Raw genomic sequence first — 20,626 nt, forward strand, 5'->3', positions numbered from 1 at the left:
TCGCGCGGGGGCGTCGCCGGCGGAGCGGGGCCGGAATCGGGGCCGGGTTTGGGATCGGGACTGGGACCGGGACCGGGACAGAGCGGAGCCGCCGCCGCCGCGATGACGATGAACGCGGACCTGCGGAGGGAACGCGCCGCCGCCACCTTTCAGCCCCTGCTGCTCACGCACATCCTGGACGGCGGCCCCGAGCGCACCCGCCGCCGCAAGGAGATCGGTGAGGGAGGGCCCGGCTGGGACCGGGCTGGGGAAGGCGAGGAGAGGCGGAGACAGCCCTGGTGAGGGCTTGGGGAAGGAGGTTTTAGGAGAAGGAGACGCGGCGGTGGGGAGGGGAGAGGCTGTGGAGTGAGGGAGATCCAAGAGGGGGCCCCCAGGGAGACGGAGACCGGGATATGGGGAGGGGGAAACGGGGTGGGGACCCTCGGGGGAGGTGAGGAGGGACGAGGTTGTGAGGAGGGGGACACATGGGGAGGAAGGATGTGTGGAGGAGCTTTTGGGGAGAGGGGGGACTCCAAGGAGAGGGGAGAGCTGTAAAGAGAGAATTTGCAGACAGATGGTCACAGCCTAAAGGAAGTTTAGGGCTAGAGAGGAGAGGAGCTCTCTGATGGGTTAGACAGGAACAGGAGCTGCGCTACGTCCCTGGTCTCCCTCCCTCCCTTTCCAGGAAGGCTCTGGGCTGACCCTGATAGAGCAGTGTCCTTTTACTTCTGTTTCCCCTTCCTCCGGAGAGTAAGAGGCAGCTTCCCACGGACATTTCACTCGGGCCCTCTCCTCTCCTGTTTCCTTCCTGCCACGCACTTGCCCAACAGTACAAATGTCACCTGTTTGTCACCTGCCACCACTGTGGTATGAGAGATTAATGAACTGCTTCCATTCTCTTCCCTGGGGTGGGACTGTCAGGGGCTGCTATTGTGTAACTTCTGTGCCAAAGAGGGGGCCACAGGAGGTCTGTGGCCTCAGGGTACCTTGTTTTCCGGTTGGCACAGTGGGAATAGTCGCTGTGCCCTTCTGCAGGGAGGGAGTTACGAGGGGATCAGAGTTCAGGAGGCTGAGGGACAGCAGCCTGAGCCTCTGAGGCTGTTGCTGGGGGACCTGCAGTGAATTGCCCTCCTGCCAAGTCCAGAGTGCTCTGAACTAAGCATGGGGTCGATGTGTAAAATGAGAGTGCCAGGAGTTGCTCTCTAAAAGGGCTTTGACTTTTTTCTGATTTCATTAACTTCCAATTTTATTTTTAATTTTCTGGTACCTGTGCCTTGAGGTACAGCAGGTAAAAAGCTGGGTCATTTCTCACCCACTGTTTGTTGAGGTTTGTGGAAACTGAGCTTGTTTTCCTCTTCTGTTCTGTCCCCAGAGGCCTTAGTTCTTAATGACCCTGACTTCCAGCATGAGGATTTGAACTTCCTGTCCCGTAGCCAACGCTATGAGCAAGCCATCAGGAAGAGCTCCTTGATGGTGATGAAATTAAGGGAATATGGAATTGCAGATCCTGAAGAGATCTTCTGGTTTAAAAGGTACCTACATCCAGCATTTGCTTTTTGTATGTACTGTGATCTTCACCAGTGACCTTAGAGTTGTGCTTTTTCCCTGTGTTTGCTGTCCAAGGGAAGCTCAAACCCTGTGCAAAAGACCACTGAAGTCTTGGCTTTAGTGAATTTCAGATGAAACCTTGATTTCATGAATATTATGTTTTCTTAGATTATTGACTAGAGATGCACCATTAACAATTACACCCTCTTTCTTATATGTGGTGCAGAAAGTAAAAAATGGGACTTGTAGCTTGATTTTTTTTTTCCATAAAAGAAGTAAAAAATACACTAAAATATTTTCAGCCTGAATAGATCTGATGAGTTTGCAGCTTCTAATGAAATATCTTAAATCCGATTACTTCACTTTGCACTTAGACCTAATAAAGTAAGATTGCAGGCATACTTGAAAATGTTCCAAGATGGCTTAGAAGTTCTTGTTTATCACTGCCTGTCCTATCTCCCTCCTCCACGCTCCTGGTGCTACAGTGGTTCCCTTTGACCCAGAGGCTTTTTGTTCTATCTGACCTTTGGTTTATCTGATATGACCCTTGGATTAAGTTAATAAAAATAAGACTGTCTTTATATCTGAGTTTTCATCCCTTCCAGGAGGAATCAGAACTTAGTTCCTGATTTTGATGTATTTTTCCCCTTAGTTCTGCTAAACTCATTCTGATTTAATCAGAGACTGTTAACAGGTTACACAGACCTAGAAATCTATGGTAACACCATGGATATATCCTCTGGCACAGTATTTAATGAATCACAAGCCCCCTGTGACTGGTTTTGTAGCAAATCTGGCATGGGCCTCAGGGCATGAATATTGGGAGCAGGTAGTTGAAATCATCTTGTCCACTGTGGTTTTAATTTCCAAGAAATTGGTCCACACTGACCTGTGTCATGAAAGTTCTTGTGGACGTAAAGTAAATGTTTTTGCTCTCATTGTCCACCAATGCCAACTTTCAAAAGAACAAGTTCAGTGACAGTATTGGATTATTCCAGTGCTGCATAGTGAAAGTTAATGATTAATTTTTTTTCCTCCACAAGGGTTATTGGGAGTGACAGGGAAGTTTCTTCATTTATTTATATGGAGAAAATTCAGAGAACTCTATCCAATCTACCAGCTGGCACATTTCAATGGAGCTTGCAATGTAAATGCTGTCTTTGGTAGCATTACTGACAATATCATATGAAAACAGACTTTTCAGAAGTAGCCAAGTGAGAGGTTCTAGTTTTGTATTTCCATAAACTTGTGTGGGAGTCAGCAATTCTTAACTTTAAATAGATGAAAGTGTAACATTTCATGTAGATACCAAATAATACCTCTATATTTAATGAGTCAGAATTCATGATCCAAAATCAACTGAAAAAATGAGGAAGACTTTTTTCAGAGTCAATTCTAATTGCAGGCATTCAGGATTTTAAAATATAAATGCAATTACTTTAGACTGACTACTTTTACCATTTTTAAACCATATTTATTATACATAAACATGTAGAATAACATACAATGATGTAACAGAATGAAGAGCAGTACATAAACTTCTTGCCTACAAGTACAGTGTGCTTGCTCTGAGAACTATACACTTACTATTCCTGATTTGACTTCTTTACTATAATGTCTGGTGTTGGCAAAGGAGGATGTGGGCTTACTGCTGCTTAATAAATGGAAGAAATGAAAGGATTATTTTTTCATCCTTTGATTTCATTTGCATGTTAACATCTGTCTCCACTTCCTCACCTGCTGAGTGTCAAATATTTTTTAAACCCAGTGAACTCCACCCAGCTGGCAAAATGGAGTTTATTTCTATCACGTATCCAAACATGCTAATTGGTGCTAACTAGAAGAAACTTCATTAGTGCAAAAGCTGAGGAACTGTATTTGTGTTCATGCATTTTTCCAAATTGGAAAATTGAGTGGATATGGTGTTGCAACATGCCTTGAATGAAGTTTATGAAAGAGATTGAAGTCCTTGATTCAGGTGTCAAGTTGTATTTATTGTGATTGGCCATCAGATTTTTACATATGGAAGCCTTAGAAATTCTTCCAATCATCCCCAAACAGCAGAGACAGATTTACATATGCAATTTTTGGAGAATTTTGAGCCAGTAGTTTTCCTGGAGCTTTCCTATATTCCCTGAACAGCACTAAGGAGCTTGGCACGACTCACTGACTTTATAGCTTGATTTATGAATAGGTGAGGAGAAATGCTGCTTCCTTCAGCTGCCCTGAAGATATACATAAACAGTGTTGCTGCTGTGACATGCCCAAGTGAATGAATGCTCCTCCTCTGTTTCCAAAGAGCTTTGTTGGACTCCAAACCGTAAGAGGATCTATTAAATATATCTAGAATCCATTTTAATTGCTTCTCATGTAGTCAGTTCTTCTACGTCCACACTGCAGTTGCTGCTGTGATACAGCTTTGAAGGCCAGCAGTCTAAAAGTGCCAATATTTCAGATTTCTTTGACAGTCCTAACTACAGCAAAATGTAAGTCAGCATGAGAAGTGGGAAGTGGTTCTGGTGTGTGATGCTACAGAGCTCTTGGAAGAGAGCGATCTGGCCAGTTTTAATTCACCTTCAAGTTTAATTAACCTTCAGTGAGGAAAATGGGATTAAATAAAGAAGTGAAAAGCAGTTGGGAGAAACTGGGTCACTGAAGAGGAGAAGATCCAAGAGCTGCCGGTCACCAAGCGATCCCTGTGTTCATGAGCATTGTGTGAACGTGCACTTTCCCTGTGGGAATTTGTCCTTACGTCTCCTTTTGACACTAAATTAGAACCTGGTGTAGCTTTGAGGAATCAAACCAGAAGAACTGTACTAGGGGCCCTACTAGCCACTGCTAAATTAATTTGAAGTGGATGAGTCTGACTTGCTTTTTTTGTTACAGCTGGAATAGGAGTTTATTCCCATAGGATTTGTCAGCTCTGAGGCCCAGTAAGCACAGTGCAGATGTAGCTCCTGCTCCTCTTCCACTGGGATGACCCTTCGTGCTCTTCCTTGAGAGAGTTACTTCAAGGACTCCTGCAAAAAGCAGAAAAGTTTGCATGCAGACTTTGCTTTAACTTAAATGACCCTGTTCTGTGACCCAGCTCTGCAGCCTGAGAGTGGCTTTGCAGTTGTTCGTGTAGCTTTGGAGCCTCTGAAGAGGCAGACTCTGCTTCTGTCATTCATGCTCTGTGCACTGAGAGACAATGACTTACCTGTCATACAGGTGCCTTCTGCTGTGTGGGTGGCACTGGTTGCTGTGAAATGTGGAAAGATCTATATTGCCAAAGCATGGGTTACTACACATCCATCTCCCATCAGTGGATTTGGAGCTGCACCCTCCTCATGACACTGGTTGTCGCAGCAAATCTGACCTCAGGCCACCAAGGTGATCGTTGGTCATTGAACAAATGGCCAGTGCCACAGTCAGTCTTGATGACTGCACACACTGCAGCCCTTGGGGAACAACCCGTGTAGGCAGTGGGAATGTAGAAATTCTGATGGGAAGCAGTAAGAGTTCACAGAAAGGAAAAGAAGAGAAGAAAGCCTTTTGTTCCTCCCTTCACAGCTGTTCCTCCTCTTCTGGAGGAAAACACGTTTCTGTCTTCTTGTGATTCAGGTTGTTAAAAGGCATGTTAAGGAAATCCTAAATATTCAGTGTGGAGTATGCAGAGATGAACAGTTTCTGCTGTAATTTAGCTTTCAGCTTAGTTAATGCGAGAAGCTGTTAAAATGCTGCATGTTTAGTTGGTGAAACATCATGACCTTCTGACACAGGGGTGTTAAAGCATCCACTTGCAAAATGTCTGTTGTCCTACTCCTGTCAGAGAAGGTGCTAGTTAAGCACAAGATACCTGGCACTTGTGATTAAACTTACTCATAGGTAGTGAAAGTTGCTGCTGCAGCCTTTAATATTCTTGTTTTTTCTGAAGCATTACATTCAGAGAAGCAGTGTCTGACGTGATTTTTCTGACAGCAAAGCACATGCTGCAACTTTTTCACTAATTCCTTCAATAGCTTCTGAAAATACCCAAAGAATCGTTCAAGCTCTTCCCAAGCTGCCCAGAAATTGTGCATTTCAAAGTCAGCGCTCGGTTTCTCCCTGTAGATTTGTCCTTTTGGGCCCGAGGAGCAGATGCACAATAACTGTGCTGCAGGCAGTGAGGAAATAAAGTGTGCTGCTGTTGCTATATGGGTCCTGGGCTAAGAGAATAACCCACTTAGGAAACCACAAGAATGCTGAAAAGTGTTCTGTCTTGCTGTCATTGCAGCATTTTTAGGCCCTTGGTCACCCTGAAAGCATCAGCTTTGTAAATGTGTGCTGCTGTAGGCGAGTGTTTCCTGGTAAGAGAACCTTCTGCCTCTATTCCAAGAACTTGAGACACTGTAGCTGCACTCACACCAGCTTAAAGCACAGTTCATGCATTAATCACCAGCATCAGATTACTTGATTGCAATAGTTTTGGTCCTGGAAAAATCAGAAGGGAAGATGTTGTGGAGTCATGAACTCCACAGTGACACTTTCTAGCATGTTTGTGTTACAGAGCTTGTACTTGGGAATGCACTTTGCCTGCCATCGTGGCTACTAAATAATTAGAATTTTCTCTCATGAAATAACTTCTGCTTAGATAAAAGACACCTAAAATGTCTGATTTTTCCTTCCATTCCCTCCAGCACTAGACTGTAATGGTAATTTTAATTAAAGTGAGTTCCTGATCTCACAACTGATAGGAGCAGCTACAGGTAATACAAAGCCCTTCTGAAAAGCACTCGGTCACCTAAGAAGCCTTTTCCTTTTCAGTACATACTGCTTGTACCTAATAGAGGCCTAGTTGCAGGCTACCAGCAGCAGTGGGATTGATTCCCACCAAGCCTGAGAGATGGGGGAGAAAATAGTTGATTTAGTTTTCATGTCCTTAGTTTTAAGTTCCCCCTAGATCTTTGTAGAATAATATTTTATTATACAGTTACACAGCAACAGCAGGATTCATGAGGAGATGAAAATGTCTGGAAGAAAGATTTATTTCCCCATTAGCATTGCTTCTAATGCCTCCATATTTGAAGGTTGGTTGTGTGACAAAAAAAAAAGGTTGAAATAGGCCAAGAGATTATTTTTCTCTAGTTGGAGAAAAGCCTTTCAGGTTCACAATCACAGTAAGACTGAGATCCAGATCCCTCTATTTCTCTCCTGTAGAACATGCTTGGGCAATGTGCCTGAACCTATGGGTCTCCACTTCAGCATGTTTCAAAAAACCATAGAAACCCAAACGACTGCTGCTCAGAAGGAGAAGTGGCTGCCCCTGACCCGTGGAGTCAAGATAATTGGCACCTACGCCCAAACCGAGTTGGGACATGGTTAGTTCCCTTCAGGCATCAATGGGTAACCTCTCTTCTGTAACTCCAGTGTGTAAGTTTATGATGTTCCCTGGGTAACTCTAAAAGGGGAAAGGTAAAATACCTTGGTTAAAGGTTGATGTTTCTTGGCCTGTAGCCAGACAGCCACCTCTTTTTACATCCTGACAATCCCAGAGTTCTTTTTGGTCTTTTCCAGAATGCACCTCTCAGCTGATCACTGCCTCTGTAGTTGTTTACGGTGAGGAGATTGTTCTAAGCTCTCAGAGTCTGAATTTCACTTGAACTGGTTGGAAAGTGTCAGCCAACAGTCTTGTGGTTTTTATTTTTGCCTGCATTTGGGGCACGTTTCTCTCAGAGTTCTCGGTGCAAGGTTGGCCTGCAGAAACAGGTCAGGAGCATTCCTTTAGGTGCAGTGGAGCATGGTGAGGCTGCAGTTTGGTTTGAAAGTCAGGTATGCTTTGCCCCAGGCACTTTTCTTCCAGATGCTTCTTCACTGCAGCTGTACAGCTTCATGGAAAGGTCTTGGTTATAAGAAAAAAAAACCATCTTACTCCTGCTATTGTTGAAAACTTCCACTGCTTCAAAGGAAAAAACATTTTATGCATCAGAAAACAATCTTTTAACCCAGACCTGGAATTATGGCTGTTAAATACCAGCAAGAATGGTTAACAAACCAAAGACTCCAGTGCTTGTGCTGGCATCTGAACTGGGAAAGCATGAGGTGTACAAGTCTGGACACTGCAGAAGCTGGATGGCAATGCCAGTTGCCTGGTTGTTCATTTACAGCTGCTGAAACGTTTGTAGAAGATTCAATGAAAGAAATCCTGTCCTCTGCCCTGCCTGGGAGAGATGGAGTTGGCAAACCCAGCTCGACACTGGAAACTGAGGGATAACTGGATGGCAACAATCAATGCCTGCTGTCCTTGTTTGCTTTCTCACAACAGCTGCTTTAAATCAGTCACACCCACACTGAAGTGATTGGTTTTTACTTGCAATTTCACGTTACATCATTGCACTTTCTTACCTGGTGATGGTCTGGTTTGCTGATAGTTCTTATGCTGTTTGATGGTAATTGGACGCTAAATAGAACTAATATGGTAAGGTAAATGTACTTTCTCTGCTGAATAATTAAAATGCAAACATTCATGAATGTCGAGTATCTGACTACTCCACCTATAAAGCTGCTGCAGTAATTGTCACTGAACTTTGCTTAATTTAATCCTGATGTTTAGAAACTGGTGATGGAGAAATAGACCATTGATTATGGAGTTGAACCCCAGCTTGGATGGGTAGTTGCTCAGTTTTATCTTAGTGACTACCTGTGTGATAGCCTGTGTTGATTTCAACCTGTTCCATAGTGAAGAAGTCTCTCAAAAAAAATCAAAGAAAGAAAAAGCACAAATAGCACTTAATAGGACTGAACAGGAAATGAGAAGGAGCAGTGAAAATACTGTGCTGTTTCTGTCTGGTTTATAACTATTGCTGGTAAATAAGGATTGCCTTTCCCTCATTGACTGTTAGCTGGGTACTTCTCACAGTACTGAACTCACTTATAATCCAGTATTCTTGGTAACCCATTAGTCCCCTCTTGGGCTTGGTCACTGTGCAGTCGAAAAGCTTTGAAAATATTTCTGCTGGGTTTTTTAGATGGTTGAATTTATTTATAGGTGCCTGAGAATATCAAAGAACAGAACTGCAGTTCTTGGGAAGCCCCAGGGATAGAGCTAGTTCATATTAATGTGTGTTTAGAGAACACAAGGGTGGATTGTTCCCACTTTGATAAGAATGTCAAATGAGTTTGAGCCAAGCTCAGACCAGTGCTCTTTCCATAATGCATATAACTTAAATATATATATTTCTGTTAAAGACCAATTACATTATTTCATACATAAATGGGCTAGATGCAGGTACTGATCCTCAATTTATCCCTGCTATTTTAATACTCAAGTCTGTCAATATTTAAAGATTTAATAAGCATTTAATTCTTCATATTGAACAACTTAATAGACCACTTAACTACTTCACAGTGGTGTTTGACAGAACTTGGAGGAAGAGTCGTTCTAATGAAACATGTTTAATTGGAGATAATTTGTGCTGGTGATTTGCAGATTGAAAAATGTTGGCTTTCTTGCCAAGTTGTTCGTGTTCACAACATTGACTTACACATGCAGAGCACTGTCCTTTTAAGAGAGCTTTTAAAGATAGCAGAAGTTGAAGGGAGTTGGTTTGGAATGCTATGTACACTAGTAGTGTCTGATCTTTGATTTAAAAAAAAATGAAGTAAGTAGTGCAGACAGTTATGATTTGCCTTTTAAAAAAACCCAAAATTTAGTTAAAACTTAGCTTGTTCAGCTGGATAAACAAGGATTTCTACCAGGTTCTGCCTTCAAAAAATGAAGAGAAAAAAAAGTGGACTTCCTATGTCTGGGTAAAGGCTCCCTGCATCCAGCCAGATCACATCTTCATCAAACTGACATTCTGCCTCAGCCCATTTAACTTAGGGATGCTCTGATTTGAGAACCAGAGTGAAGGTCTGGTCTGTCTTTGCTTTGGATTAATCCCCTTTTTTTAATCAATCATGGTGTATCAAAAATAGGTGAATGTTGCAGATGCATTTTATGTATAATAAGAAAGAAATGCATTGCAGCACGTTTATTTTGAAGTGAGTGTAATTTCCTATTATTCAGGCCTGAGAAAAGGACAGTGCTCTGTCTTTCTAAAATACACTGGATGAACTCGGATTTACACATGAATCATTTTTTTTTCTTTTTGTCTCTTCCTGAATCTCCACCATGAATCCTCATGCTTGCTTCCCTCCCATAACATTCCCTTCACGCTCCCATCCCATGACAATTCTTCACAGCTTTGTTCACCGTGGACGGCCTGAGCCTCTGGACCTTCATCTGGGCATGTTCCTCCCCACCCTTCTCACCCAGGCAACCCCAGAGCAGCAGGATCGCTTCTTCATGCCTGCCTGGAACCTGGAGATCATTGGCACTTATGCCCAGACTGAAATGGGCCATGGTACAGTACATTCACTAAATGCTATTTCTAAGAATGGCTTTGTGTACAGAGCGTTCCCCTGCCTGGGAAGAATGATGTGTGTGTATCCCAGAGACTTCACACATGCAGCTGTGGCTGTAGGGAGAAGTGGGCAGCCTCTGAAGTGTTTAACAGGGCATTACTGCCATGTGCTGCTTCCTTCTTTTTCCCCCTACAGGAGGGTTTGGTGTCTGTAGCTCTATATGTGAGCACCCTGAGTGCTCCTCGTGCCATTCAAACCAGTGTCATTAGTGCCCGTGACTGGTGCTGTCAGTTTGGTGGCATCTGTTCATCATTCTTTCCAGTTTGATTTCTGCTTTGCTGTAATTAATGTCCAGTGTGAAGACAAAAGGACAGAACTTTTAAGGTACTGAAAGAGATGCCAAAAACTTTAAATAGTTGCTTGTCACCTTGGACTGACCTCGGGTCAGAGAATGTGTGGATGACTTTGTTCCAATACTCATGTTTTGTGTGGAGTTTTATTCCCCCTTTGTTAACTCCCATGTGTTCTTTTTAATTGGACTGTGAAATGTTTTGGTGTGTTTTTAATTTTCTGTCTCAAGTAGACTTTGGTTTTTGTTGCTATTCCTTTACTTTCAAGCTTTGAAATGGATTTTGATAACTCCAGCAGTATTGTGATTGCACCCCTTTTATCCAAGTTTCAAAGGGAGGATACTGTGCCTTGGGAAACTTTAATTTTGACATCTGAGAGTTGCAGATGAGAATTATTTTCTAAGAATGAGCAGGATTCACGTTTGTGCTGAAGTGAAATGTAGAGACTGTATGAAGCATAAAGTAACTGCAAGTCTGAGGAGAATCTCTTGCAACTAGTGAGGTGTGAAGATCCTTTACCAGCAAAGTAAGTCTGTGTTGAGCTGCCTGTGGAAGTCTGCCATTACCAACATGTCTTGGGAACGTGGTTGCATCAAGGTGATCCCCTTTTTCATGTTGAAGCTCTTGTTCTGCTCTCTCAGTCCAGACTCTTAGGAGTGTTCACAGCTTGCCTAGTTGAAGCAAGTAGGCCTGGTGATTTTTGGTTTTTTAAGGCATGCAGGGACAATGCCACTGCTCTAAGACAGGTGTGTATGAAGAGTTGGGGGCAGAAGACAAAGGCTGTTCCTGGAATTACCTCCATCTTTTTTCAGTCTCTTCATCTGCCTGCATCAGTCCCCTGGCATTCATGTGCCATTACTTGCTGTCTTGGAGCTATGGATGATCTCGTTTGGGAGATCAACTCCATCAAGTGAGGAGAATGTAGGCCTGAGAGGGAATAAAGAGGTGGTGGGCACTGCTTATTTCATCTTGTGGCTGAGAAGGGTATGATTTTATTTCACAATTTAATCAGGTTGCATTTTAGTGAAATTGAGGTCAGCGTGGTTTTGTGGAACACTTTAGCTGAGAAAGGGCTTCTGGTGTATGATAACAAAAAGGTGTCAGATTGGAGGTGCTTGGAAAACTAGTCTTAGACCATTGGGGGAAAAAAATTGACATGTTTTCTGAGAATTGGCTTCAGGTCCCAGATTGTGGTCTGGCTATCACTTGTTCTTCTTTAATTGGTTGAAATTCAGTTCTTTATGTAGCCTAAAAGCAAAGTTAAAATTTAAACATTACTACTGGAGTTCCACTTTCCATTGTCCAGTTCTGTCCTTGTCTCTGTTTTCTGACTGACTTTCTGCCAAAACAATGTGTTTGCTTGTTTTCAGGGACTCACCTTCGGGGTCTAGAGACTACAGCCACTTACGACCCTGCCACGCAGGAGTTCATTCTCAACAGCCCCACTGTCACCTCCATTAAGTGGTGGCCAGGTGGACGTAAGTGCATCCATGTGTGTCTAAAGCTGGAAGATGTATGGAATAACTTGGGGAGGTGATGTCATGTGTGTTGCATTTACAGAGTGATGGTTGAAAGCTGACCCAAGGAGTTGGCTGAAAGGCAGTTGCTCTTGAACACCAAGAAACAAACTTACCAGAGCCTGCTGAAACATCATCTGTGTGTTCTGGACTGTTGTTCACAACCAGTCACACTGTATGAATTTATTGTAATGTTTGGTTGTATCAAAGTTTATATTTCCTTCAGCTTCACTGGTAGGTTTGCCAAGGACTTGGTGTTGTGTAGTCGAGAGAATTGTGTTGTGCAACTTCCACTGACTTGAGCAACACTGTTTGTCTAGAGCTGTACAATTGGGGTGATAACCAGTGTTGTAAATCTGGTTTTCTACTGCATGATGTGGTTCAGGTAATCTCAGATCCTGCTTTAAGGAAAGACTCTGTGTGTGTAAGTATGTTTGACTGTGTTTTTCCTTCTGACTCCCACTCCTATTGCAGTTGGGAAGACGTCAAACCACGCCATTGTTCTGGCCCAGCTCTACACCCAGGGCCAGTGCAAAGGGCTGCACGCCTTCATTGTTCCCATCAGGCAGCTGGGCACCCATGAACCTCTACCAGGTAAAAATCCATGTTAAGGGTTAAAATCCATCTCATGGAATAAGTTAGTTCTGTTTCTCTCTGACTATACACAGCTGCTCTCTTGTTGATGTCCATGGCTTATTTTACTAGCTGATTTCAGTGATTAAATCACAGGGCTTAAATGAGGCTTTCTTGTGACTGAACTACCACTAAATCACCTTTCCTATCATGCCTTCAATGTGAAGGGCAGTTTGGGATTTTATTCTGTCCCACTGTCTCCCAGTGTCTCCTTTGCATTTTTAGCGCAGCATATCCCACTTTCTGAAAGGGAAAGAAGGGAAACAACACCATTGTTTAGCTGCAAGTGAGCTGGGTGAACTTCAGAGGCAGCTCCTGCAGTGAGTGGATAGTAGAACTGTATGGAAGTTAGGAAGTTTCCCATGTTTTGATGTCCACTTGTGGTTTAACCCATCAGGCAGCTAAACACACAGCCATTCCCCTTCCACAGTGGAATAGGGAAGAGAACTGGAAAAAGGTAAAACTTATGGGCTGAGATAAAGACAATTTAATAGGACAGAAAAGGAAGGGAAATTAATAATAATAATGATAAGAGAATATGCAAAACAAGTGATGCAAAATGCGATTGCTTTCCACCCATTGACTGATGCCCAGACAGTCCCTGAGCAGTGGGCTGCCACACCACCCAGTTTCCCCAGTTTTATTGTTCAGCATGATGCCATATGAAGTGGAATATCCCTGTGGCCACCTGGGGTCAGCTGGCCTGGCTGTGTCCCCTCCCAGCCTGTTGTGCCCCCCAGCCTCCTCACTGGCATCACAGTGTGGAAACTGAAAAGTCCTTGATTTGGTGCAAGCACTGCTCAGCAACAACTGAACCATCAGTGTGTAATCAACACTTCTCATCCTGCATCCAAAGCACAGCACTGTACCAGCTACTGGGAAGAAAATTAACTCTATCCCAGCCAAAACCAGGACACCACTTTTCCATCAAAGCTGTTACTCATAGCACTGCCGGGACTTGCTAGAAAACTAAACAATCTTCTTACTGGAGAAAACTTGAACCTCTCAGGTGGTGTTTAGTTCCTGTTTCTTAATGCAAGTGGCTTTGTTTGTGGCAGGTATTACAGTGGGTGACATTGGCCCGAAATTTGGCTATGATGAAATGGATAACGGCTACCTGAAAATGGACAACTTCCGAATTCCTCGGGAGAACATGCTGATGAAATATGCTCAGGTAAAGCAGTGGATTTCAGCACTTGCTGTTAGACATGGACACACTGAATGCTCTTGGGTGGCTGAATAAGTGCACCAAAAGGACTGTGGGTTGCTTAAGTGCTGCTTGATGAGTTTTGAGCTTGGCATGTCAATATGTTAAAGGGAGGAAACTTCAACAAGCTGGTTTTTTGGGGTTTTTTTGGTAGGTGGAACCAGATGGTACCTATGTGAAGCCTGTCAGTGACAAGCTGACCTATGGGACCATGGTGTTCATCCGCTCCCTCATCGTGGGTGACTCCGCTCGCTCGCTGTCCCGCGCCTGTACCATCGCCATCCGCTACAGCGCCGTGAGACACCAGTCTGAGCTGAAGCCAGGGTGAGTGCAGGGACACCCAGGAGCAGCCTTAGTGCTGAGGGAAAATTCTCAGTTACTGAAAGGAAGAGGGACTGTAGTTGATGTTTGTTTTGGCACTTGATACTGTTTCAAAACACTGTTTGTCCTGGGAAACAGGACAAACTTCAAAAAATCTTTCATTCTTGACTGCCAAAATGTCCTCCCCTGCCAGGGGCTCTTACTGGTCTTAGGTACTCTTAGATACTCCAGCTTGATACAGGTGTAGTTTGTGCTATGAATGGGATTTCTGCAGCAGCAGATTGCTGGCCACTGGCATGCTGATTCATCTGCGTTTTGCTCTAGGGAACCAGAACCCCAGATCCTGGATTATCAGACCCAACAATACAAACTCTTTCCTCTCCTGGCAACAGCATATGCTTTCCATTTTGTGGGAGCCTACATAAAAGACACCTACCATCGTATTAGTGGGGACATCAATGAAGGGGACCTGAGTGAGCTGCCAGAGGTACTGTGTCCTCTGGGAACCAGAGGGGTATTTGTTGAATTCATGTGAGGTTTCTTTACAATTTTCACTTGTGAGATGTCTTGTACTTCTGTAGTTTCAAAAGCCCCCAAGCCCAGTATGTGCTAGTAACCTTTACTTCTTTATTTGCACTATTCATTTAGCACTTTATAAAAAACAGGGAGTAATGCACAGTGAGAAAGCTACTGGGAATATATTTTTTCAAAAGGTGACTTTCCAGGAATGATGGCATATCACTTGGGAGTTGAGACTGGTCTTATGCTTGTGCTGTAGCCTCTGAATTGTTCTTCCAAGTGACTGGGGTAAAACAGGTGTGTTGATCAAAGGTATCAATACCATACTGAGGGGTCAGGGTTGTAAAATGTTTGTTTTCTGTTAGGGTTTCTGTCTGAGAACCTGGTGTGACAACAGGCAGTTGAAGACGGACTTGCACAGAAAGGGTGGCGTGCTCAAAAGTGGACTTTCCATGTACAGAGGTTTTCCTATAAATAGTTTGGCTCAGGAAAGAGTTCTTGCAAGGAAAGCAGGACCCTGTGGGACAGTGCAGGAGTGGTGTTTTTCTGGGAGCTGCACGTACATGTCCAAGCCAAGAGTGGGAAATAAATCTAAACTGGCTTTGCTTTGTCCCTCAGCTCCACGCGCTGACAGCAGGGCTGAAGGCCTTCACTTCCTGGACTGCCAACGCTGGCATTGAGGAATGTCGGATGGCCTGTGGTGGGCACGGCTACTCCCGCTGCAGTGGCATTCCTGACATCTACGTCACCTTCACCCCGTCCTGCACCTACGAGGGAGAAAACACGGTCATGATGCTGCAGACAGCCAGGTGCGGTGGGAGCTCTGCACAGGGGTGCTCCTGCCTCAGTGTTGTGGTATTTGTAGCAGAAGAGTGTTCTGTACTACCATGAAACTGCTGTCATGTTTCTGTCCCTTGCCCTGTTTTTGACAGAAAATTATATGCCTACAAGTGTTCTTTCTGGCCTGAGCCTGACTTTTCTCTGCTCAGACAGTTTGTAAGAGTTGCCGTCTGCTGTCTCTGTTTTCAGATTCCTTGTCAAAAGCTACACCCAGGTTAGCTCTGGGCAGCAGGTTACTGGCATGGTGTCCTACCTGAATGACCTCTCCAGGCAGCGCATTCAGCCACAGCACGTGGCTGCCAGGACCGTGACCGTGCGGATCAACGACCCCGTCAGCTTGGTGGAGGCCTACAAGGCACGTGCTGCCCGGTGAGTTCACACTTACCAGCCTGAGCCAAGCCAAACTGGGTGTCCTGGGAGGTGGTGGTGATGCACTGCCCTGTTAATGCTGGATTTTCAAGGTGTGGTTGGCAGAGCTTTGATCCGTGTGTTGCTTTCAGGAAGTGACACACTTCACTGGGTTGGGGTCGGTGTTAAGTGCTTTGCGGTTGCAAGAGGCTACTCACAGCCTACTCATGGCCTGGTTACTCTGCTCCCCTTTCCATTGGGAAATATTTACATGTAAAGTACATTCACGTGTACAAATACCAATGTTGTATTTGCTCTGAGACTGCTCAGAGATCTCTCTGGAGAGAAACAATCCTGATATTCAAGCCTGTTATGAAGGAAATGCAAGAGTAGAGCAGATGCCTATATGTGAGTAGGTACTGAAGCACCACATGGGTGCTGTCAGATGTCCTTTACCCCCCTATAGCTGTATTGTAGCTGCAGCAGGGGTAACTGATGTTTCAGAGGCACAACTTTTCAGTCCAGGCAATATATTCAGTCATAGCACATGAAAATAATTCGGAGCTCATGTGCCATGACTGAAATCTGTATGAATTCAGTGTATGTCATCTAGTGAATGTGGTGCTATTGTGTAAACTTCCTTTTATAAAACAGGCTTGTAGAAGCTGCAGCAAAGAATTTGCAAGCTGAGCTGAACCACAGAAAGAGCAAGGAGGACGCCTGGAACCGAACTTCTGTTGACCTGGTGCGGGCATCAGAGGTCAGTGATGTGCCTGCTACAGAAAATGTGCTGTAAGAGCTTCTCATCTCTTTGTGATCCTGACTGGCCTTCCTGTGTCTGTGCAGGCACACTGCCACTACGTGGTGGTGAAGCTGTTTGCAGCGAAGCTGTCTGAGGTCACTAACGCCGCTGTCCGCGCTGTGCTGACCGACCTGTGCCTCCTGTACGCCCTGTTCGGCATCAGCAAGAACACAGGGGATTTCTTGCAGGTTGGTGTCTTTCCCCAACACCTTAGATCTCTAGAGCCAGATTCACTGTTTGCAAAGATGCTTTAAATGCCAAGTGTATGACTATTTTAGGTATAAATTCTTGACTTCCAGAAGGCCATTAGCAGGGCAGGTCTGGTGGAAGGCTCTTGTCAGGTTTCCCTTGTGATCTGCCAGAATGGAGAGTTGGGTGATAAATGGAAACCAGGCATGTGCCAGGTTTAGCTGAAATGGTTTCCAGTTGGTGACCAGGTGTTGTGTGTTAAAAAACAAGGAGTTAATAAAGGAGGTGCACGTCAGACATGCTCCAAGAGCTGGATCTCTCAAAGGGGGTCTTGCACTTCAAATCTCAACTCTTACTTCAGTGAATGGGTTTAAATTGTCAGGCATTGCTTTTCTCCTCATTCTGTCAGTTTGAGAATGTACTTGTGCAGCAGTGGTCTTCAGGCAGACATGGTATGTTTTGTCTTCCCATTTTTCCTCTTTGCTGCTTCCTAATTTCCTGAAACCAGGAGCAATTTAATATACATGTATGCACATTCTTCAAGTAAACTTGCACACAGGGCCTCTAAGGAGTGAGTCTCCCATCCAAGATTAAATAGCTGGGTGGTATGGTGGGCTGTGCTGGGCATCTCCATTTGCTTGTACAGTATGGCTAATTGCCAGTTTAATTACTTAGTAAACTAAAAAAACCCTGGTGTTTTATGAACTGCTGCATTTTTGTGTGGGAAGGCTGACCTGTGTTAGACCATGGGGAAGGGAAGGTTCTTTTGGCTTCTACAATCCCTTTTTTCCCCTCCCAAGGCGGGTATCTTGACCAGTGCCCAAATTACCCAAGTGAACCAGCACGTGAAGGAGCTCCTGGCTGTGATTCGCCCCAATGCAGTGGCCCTGGTGGACTCCTTTGACTTCCACGATGTCCATCTGGGATCTGTGCTTGGCCGCTACGACGGCAACGTCTACGAGAACATGTTCGAGTGGGCAAAGAAATCCCCACTGAACAAAACACAGGTAAGGAAACCTTATTTCATCCTCTTTTCCTCTTCCTCACACATGCCCAGAGAAATAACTCCATTTAGGGTTGTTAATTATGCTCCAGTGATCTCAGCAGGTAATTGATGAAGGGGGGAGAAAAGTCACTGGTAGTAATGGACCAAAACTAGCAACCTACTTTCAGTTTGCTTTCTGTAGTTAGTCTCCCACGTGTACCTCATGTGCATCCCTGTGGGATGCTTTTGGAGTTCTCAGTTGAGGGAGGAGATGATACACTCCACAGAGGAACAACTGAATCATCTCATTGAATTTAAAAGCAATTATCACTTGCTGTTGATTCTGCTTAGTGACAGTAGCTGTGAAAGCTTTACCTGTTTTCTGGCAAATCTTCCAGTGTTCAGGCAGTAGCAGTGACTGGAGATGAAAATAAATTGCTCCTGTGTAGTACTTAGGTGTCAGTTGTTGCACCTCTGCCCTAAGACTGGAGCTGCAGCTGAGCTAATAAAATAAACTGTGCTGGGAAGAGTCAGTGTCCCTGTTCCGTCAGCCAAACTGAATCCTGTCTTAATGGTGCCTTTATTTAATTAGGACAGACTGTATCTCCTACAATGGGCTGCCAGAGACTGCAGCTGGAGTTAAATCCCACCACAACTTGCTCAATGTTTTGTAATTCTGAAGTCAATGAGGCTTAGGAGCTTCATCACAGTCCCCTTAGGAGACCTCTATCAGTTTTCTTTTAATTAAAATGCCAAATAATTGTATGGATATAAGGTATCTTGCTTTCTTTTCTTAGAAGAAAGGCAGTGGGCAGGATATTTTTTATATTCTCATGTTTTGTGTCATGTAGACACTCGAATATAGAAATTATCTGGCTGTTCTTAAATCTCCAAACTGCCTCTGATTCAAATTTCCTTAGCAAAGAAACACACTGCAAGATGTGAGGAGCTAAAACTGTTTCAAAGACCAGACCTGACCTTGTGACCACTGTCTTGTCCTCTTGCAGGTTCATGAATCTTTCCACAAGCACCTGAAGCCGATGCAAGCCAAGCTGTGAAGCCTGCAGGGTTTTCAAAATGCACTCTTGTCCTGCCCTGAAAACGGGGTGTTTGCATCCTTCCTTCAGGCACCTGAATCAAACCTTTCAAATCCTGTAGCTGTAGGACAGTGAATAATTGTAGCCTTTCTTTTCCACTTTTGTAAATGGAGGAGGTGTTTGGGGAGAGTGAGTAGGGACTGATGCCTGTTTTTAAAGTGCAATTATAATGGTAAAAATTAACCTTTTAAAAATCTGGGAAAGCTTTATGGATTTATACAAGAGTTGCTTTTGTGAAGCTGCTAACTAGAGAGAAGTTCCTGTCATCTGGAGAGGGGGCAGGACTTTACTATGAAGTAGTTGACAGCCCTCAGGCAGTAGCTTCTGATGAGCAGTTATGTCCTTCCCCCCAAAAAAAAGTGTCTTGATTATTTTTTTTTAAAATTAGCACCACCTCTCTCCTTGTTTGGCAAATACTTGTGCTGTCTGGAGCCTCCTGCATAGCCTTGTGCACGTGAGTCTGTGTGTGGCACTGTTTTCCTGATGTATCTGGGAAGTAAATGCCCATCCTTCTCTGCTGAGCTCTGCTTCAGGAATCTTTCCAGAAGAAATATTCATGTGTCCTTCGTTTTCCAATACATCCTTTCACTGCCTTGCAGAACCTCCTTTTCCCTGTGTGCCACCTCCAGCACTGGCACCTTGCTCCTGGTTAATAAGAAGTCAAAGGAGAACATAGTGATGCTGCTCTGAGGATAAAAAACAACCGGTAGGAATCAGCTGGATGCTGATAGCAGATGTTCTGCCCCTTTTTCACTGTTAGTATTTTCTAGCACTATCTCAAAGCACTTTACAAATGTTACTTATGTTTGATTTGGTGGGAAAAAACCCCACATGCAGTGGTAAAAACTGCAAATTTGACCTGGAATGATGAAGCCAGTATTGGAGGGCAGAAATCGGTTGACCGAGGTCCTTGGGTCTTCAGATTGTTCTGGGATCTTGTCCTGGTTTTTAAAGGCATTTGTCAAGAAAACGACAATCCCAAGTGAAGTGTCCAGATTTTTTTTTTTCCTAACAGTGCATTTCCAAGGAGCTTTCTCTGATTTGCTTGATTTTGTTTTTATATTGACTTGGGCCTTGCCACGGTGCTTTGATTGAACAGGAAGGATTTATCTTGTAAGAGAACCTCCTGCTGCCCCATGAAATCAGTGGAACTACAAATAAGCAAAATCATTTGGGCTTTTCCACACCAATAACTCTGTCCAGTAACCATAAAACCAGATATAAGGGCAGCTTTGAGCTTAAAATGGCAAAAAGCTTCAGCATAAACCCAAATCCTGCAGTTCTGAGGCAACACCTGAGAAGATGCTTCTCTGCATCTTTTGGTATCTGTTAGTCTCTAATTTTGGATCAGTTTTCATGGATGAGTTTTTTCCTGACACTAACAATGATCAGACACGATGTTTGGCTCCACGTGCAGTGGCTGAACAGAATGAAATGTTTAATTTTGAATAAACTAATCAAACTTGCCTGTGAGCTGCCGAGTGTTCCAGGTCCTGTGGAAGCACTGCTGTTCAGGATTCCAGAGGACCTCTGCCTTCCATGTGTCCAGTGGAACAGCCTGCTGACCTGGGGAGGGAGGATGGAGGAGCAGGTTAAAAATATGCTAATGAGAACAGTACTAGTTAACTATGTACAGATCTAATAAATTACAAAAATGTGTTTTCAGACAAGATGTCTCTCTTTTCATGCATTGCCTTCAGTGGATCTTGTGTAAAGTAGTGGAGGAAGTAGAATGAAGTATTCAGAAGACCTTTAATTAGTTGGATTTTGGTGTTTTATGTAGTCTGAGCTTTCTGGCTTTGCTCTTCAGTGTTGCAGGGCAGTGATCCCTGTCCCATCCCACAGCGATCCCAGCCTCTCCTGCTCACAACCACAGGAGAAATACCCCTGGCAGAGGGCAGAGCTGGCTGTGGCAGTTCCTTGGTGT

General features: G+C 44.1%; 1 protein-coding gene across 4 annotated transcripts; it reads left to right on the top strand.

Moving 5' to 3' along the window:
* Window positions 1-5: 5 nt before the first annotated feature.
* ACOX1 (acyl-CoA oxidase 1) lies at window positions 6-20,369 on the top strand. 4 transcript variants are annotated; one of them, XM_027691937.1, is made up of 14 exons: window positions 6-217; window positions 1,352-1,511; window positions 6,706-6,866; window positions 11,612-11,719; window positions 12,233-12,352; window positions 13,450-13,565; window positions 13,753-13,922; window positions 14,244-14,406; window positions 15,057-15,247; window positions 15,468-15,647; window positions 16,281-16,386; window positions 16,473-16,616; window positions 17,418-17,624; window positions 18,610-20,369. In XM_027691937.1, exons 1-14 carry the CDS (start codon window positions 103-105, stop codon window positions 18,658-18,660), a joined length of 1,992 nt encoding a protein of 663 aa, XP_027547738.1. In that variant the 5' UTR covers window positions 6-102; the 3' UTR covers window positions 18,661-20,369. The 4 variants fall into 4 exon arrangements, with proteins under 4 accessions (XP_027547738.1, XP_027547737.1, XP_027547739.1 ...); XM_027691936.1 differs by lacking the exon at window positions 6,706-6,866 and adding an exon at window positions 9,730-9,890; XM_027691938.1 differs by lacking the exons at window positions 6-217; window positions 6,706-6,866 and adding exons at window positions 1,159-1,267; window positions 9,730-9,890.
* The last annotated feature ends 257 nt before the right edge of the window (window positions 20,370-20,626 follow it).

The sequence above is a fragment of the Neopelma chrysocephalum genome, unplaced genomic scaffold (genome assembly GCF_003984885.1).
Source record: "Neopelma chrysocephalum unplaced genomic scaffold, ASM398488v2 Primary Assembly neopelma1_84, whole genome shotgun sequence".
Classification (NCBI taxonomy): Eukaryota; Metazoa; Chordata; class Aves; order Passeriformes; family Pipridae; genus Neopelma; species Neopelma chrysocephalum.

What these genes read in the sequence shown, in the direction of transcription:
- ACOX1 (XM_027691937.1), top strand. Translation starts at nt 103, where the DNA reads ATGACGATGAACGCGGACCTGCGGAGGGAACGCGCCGCCGCCACCTTT. An exon ending in CCGCCGCCGCAAGGAGATCG is followed by an intron (nt 218 to 1,351) that starts GTGAGGGAGGGC and finishes TTCTGTCCCCAG; the next exon opens with AGGCCTTAGTTCTTAATGAC. An exon ending in TACAAGGCACGTGCTGCCCG is followed by an intron (nt 15,648 to 16,280) that starts GTGAGTTCACAC and finishes TTTATAAAACAG; the next exon opens with GCTTGTAGAAGCTGCAGCAA.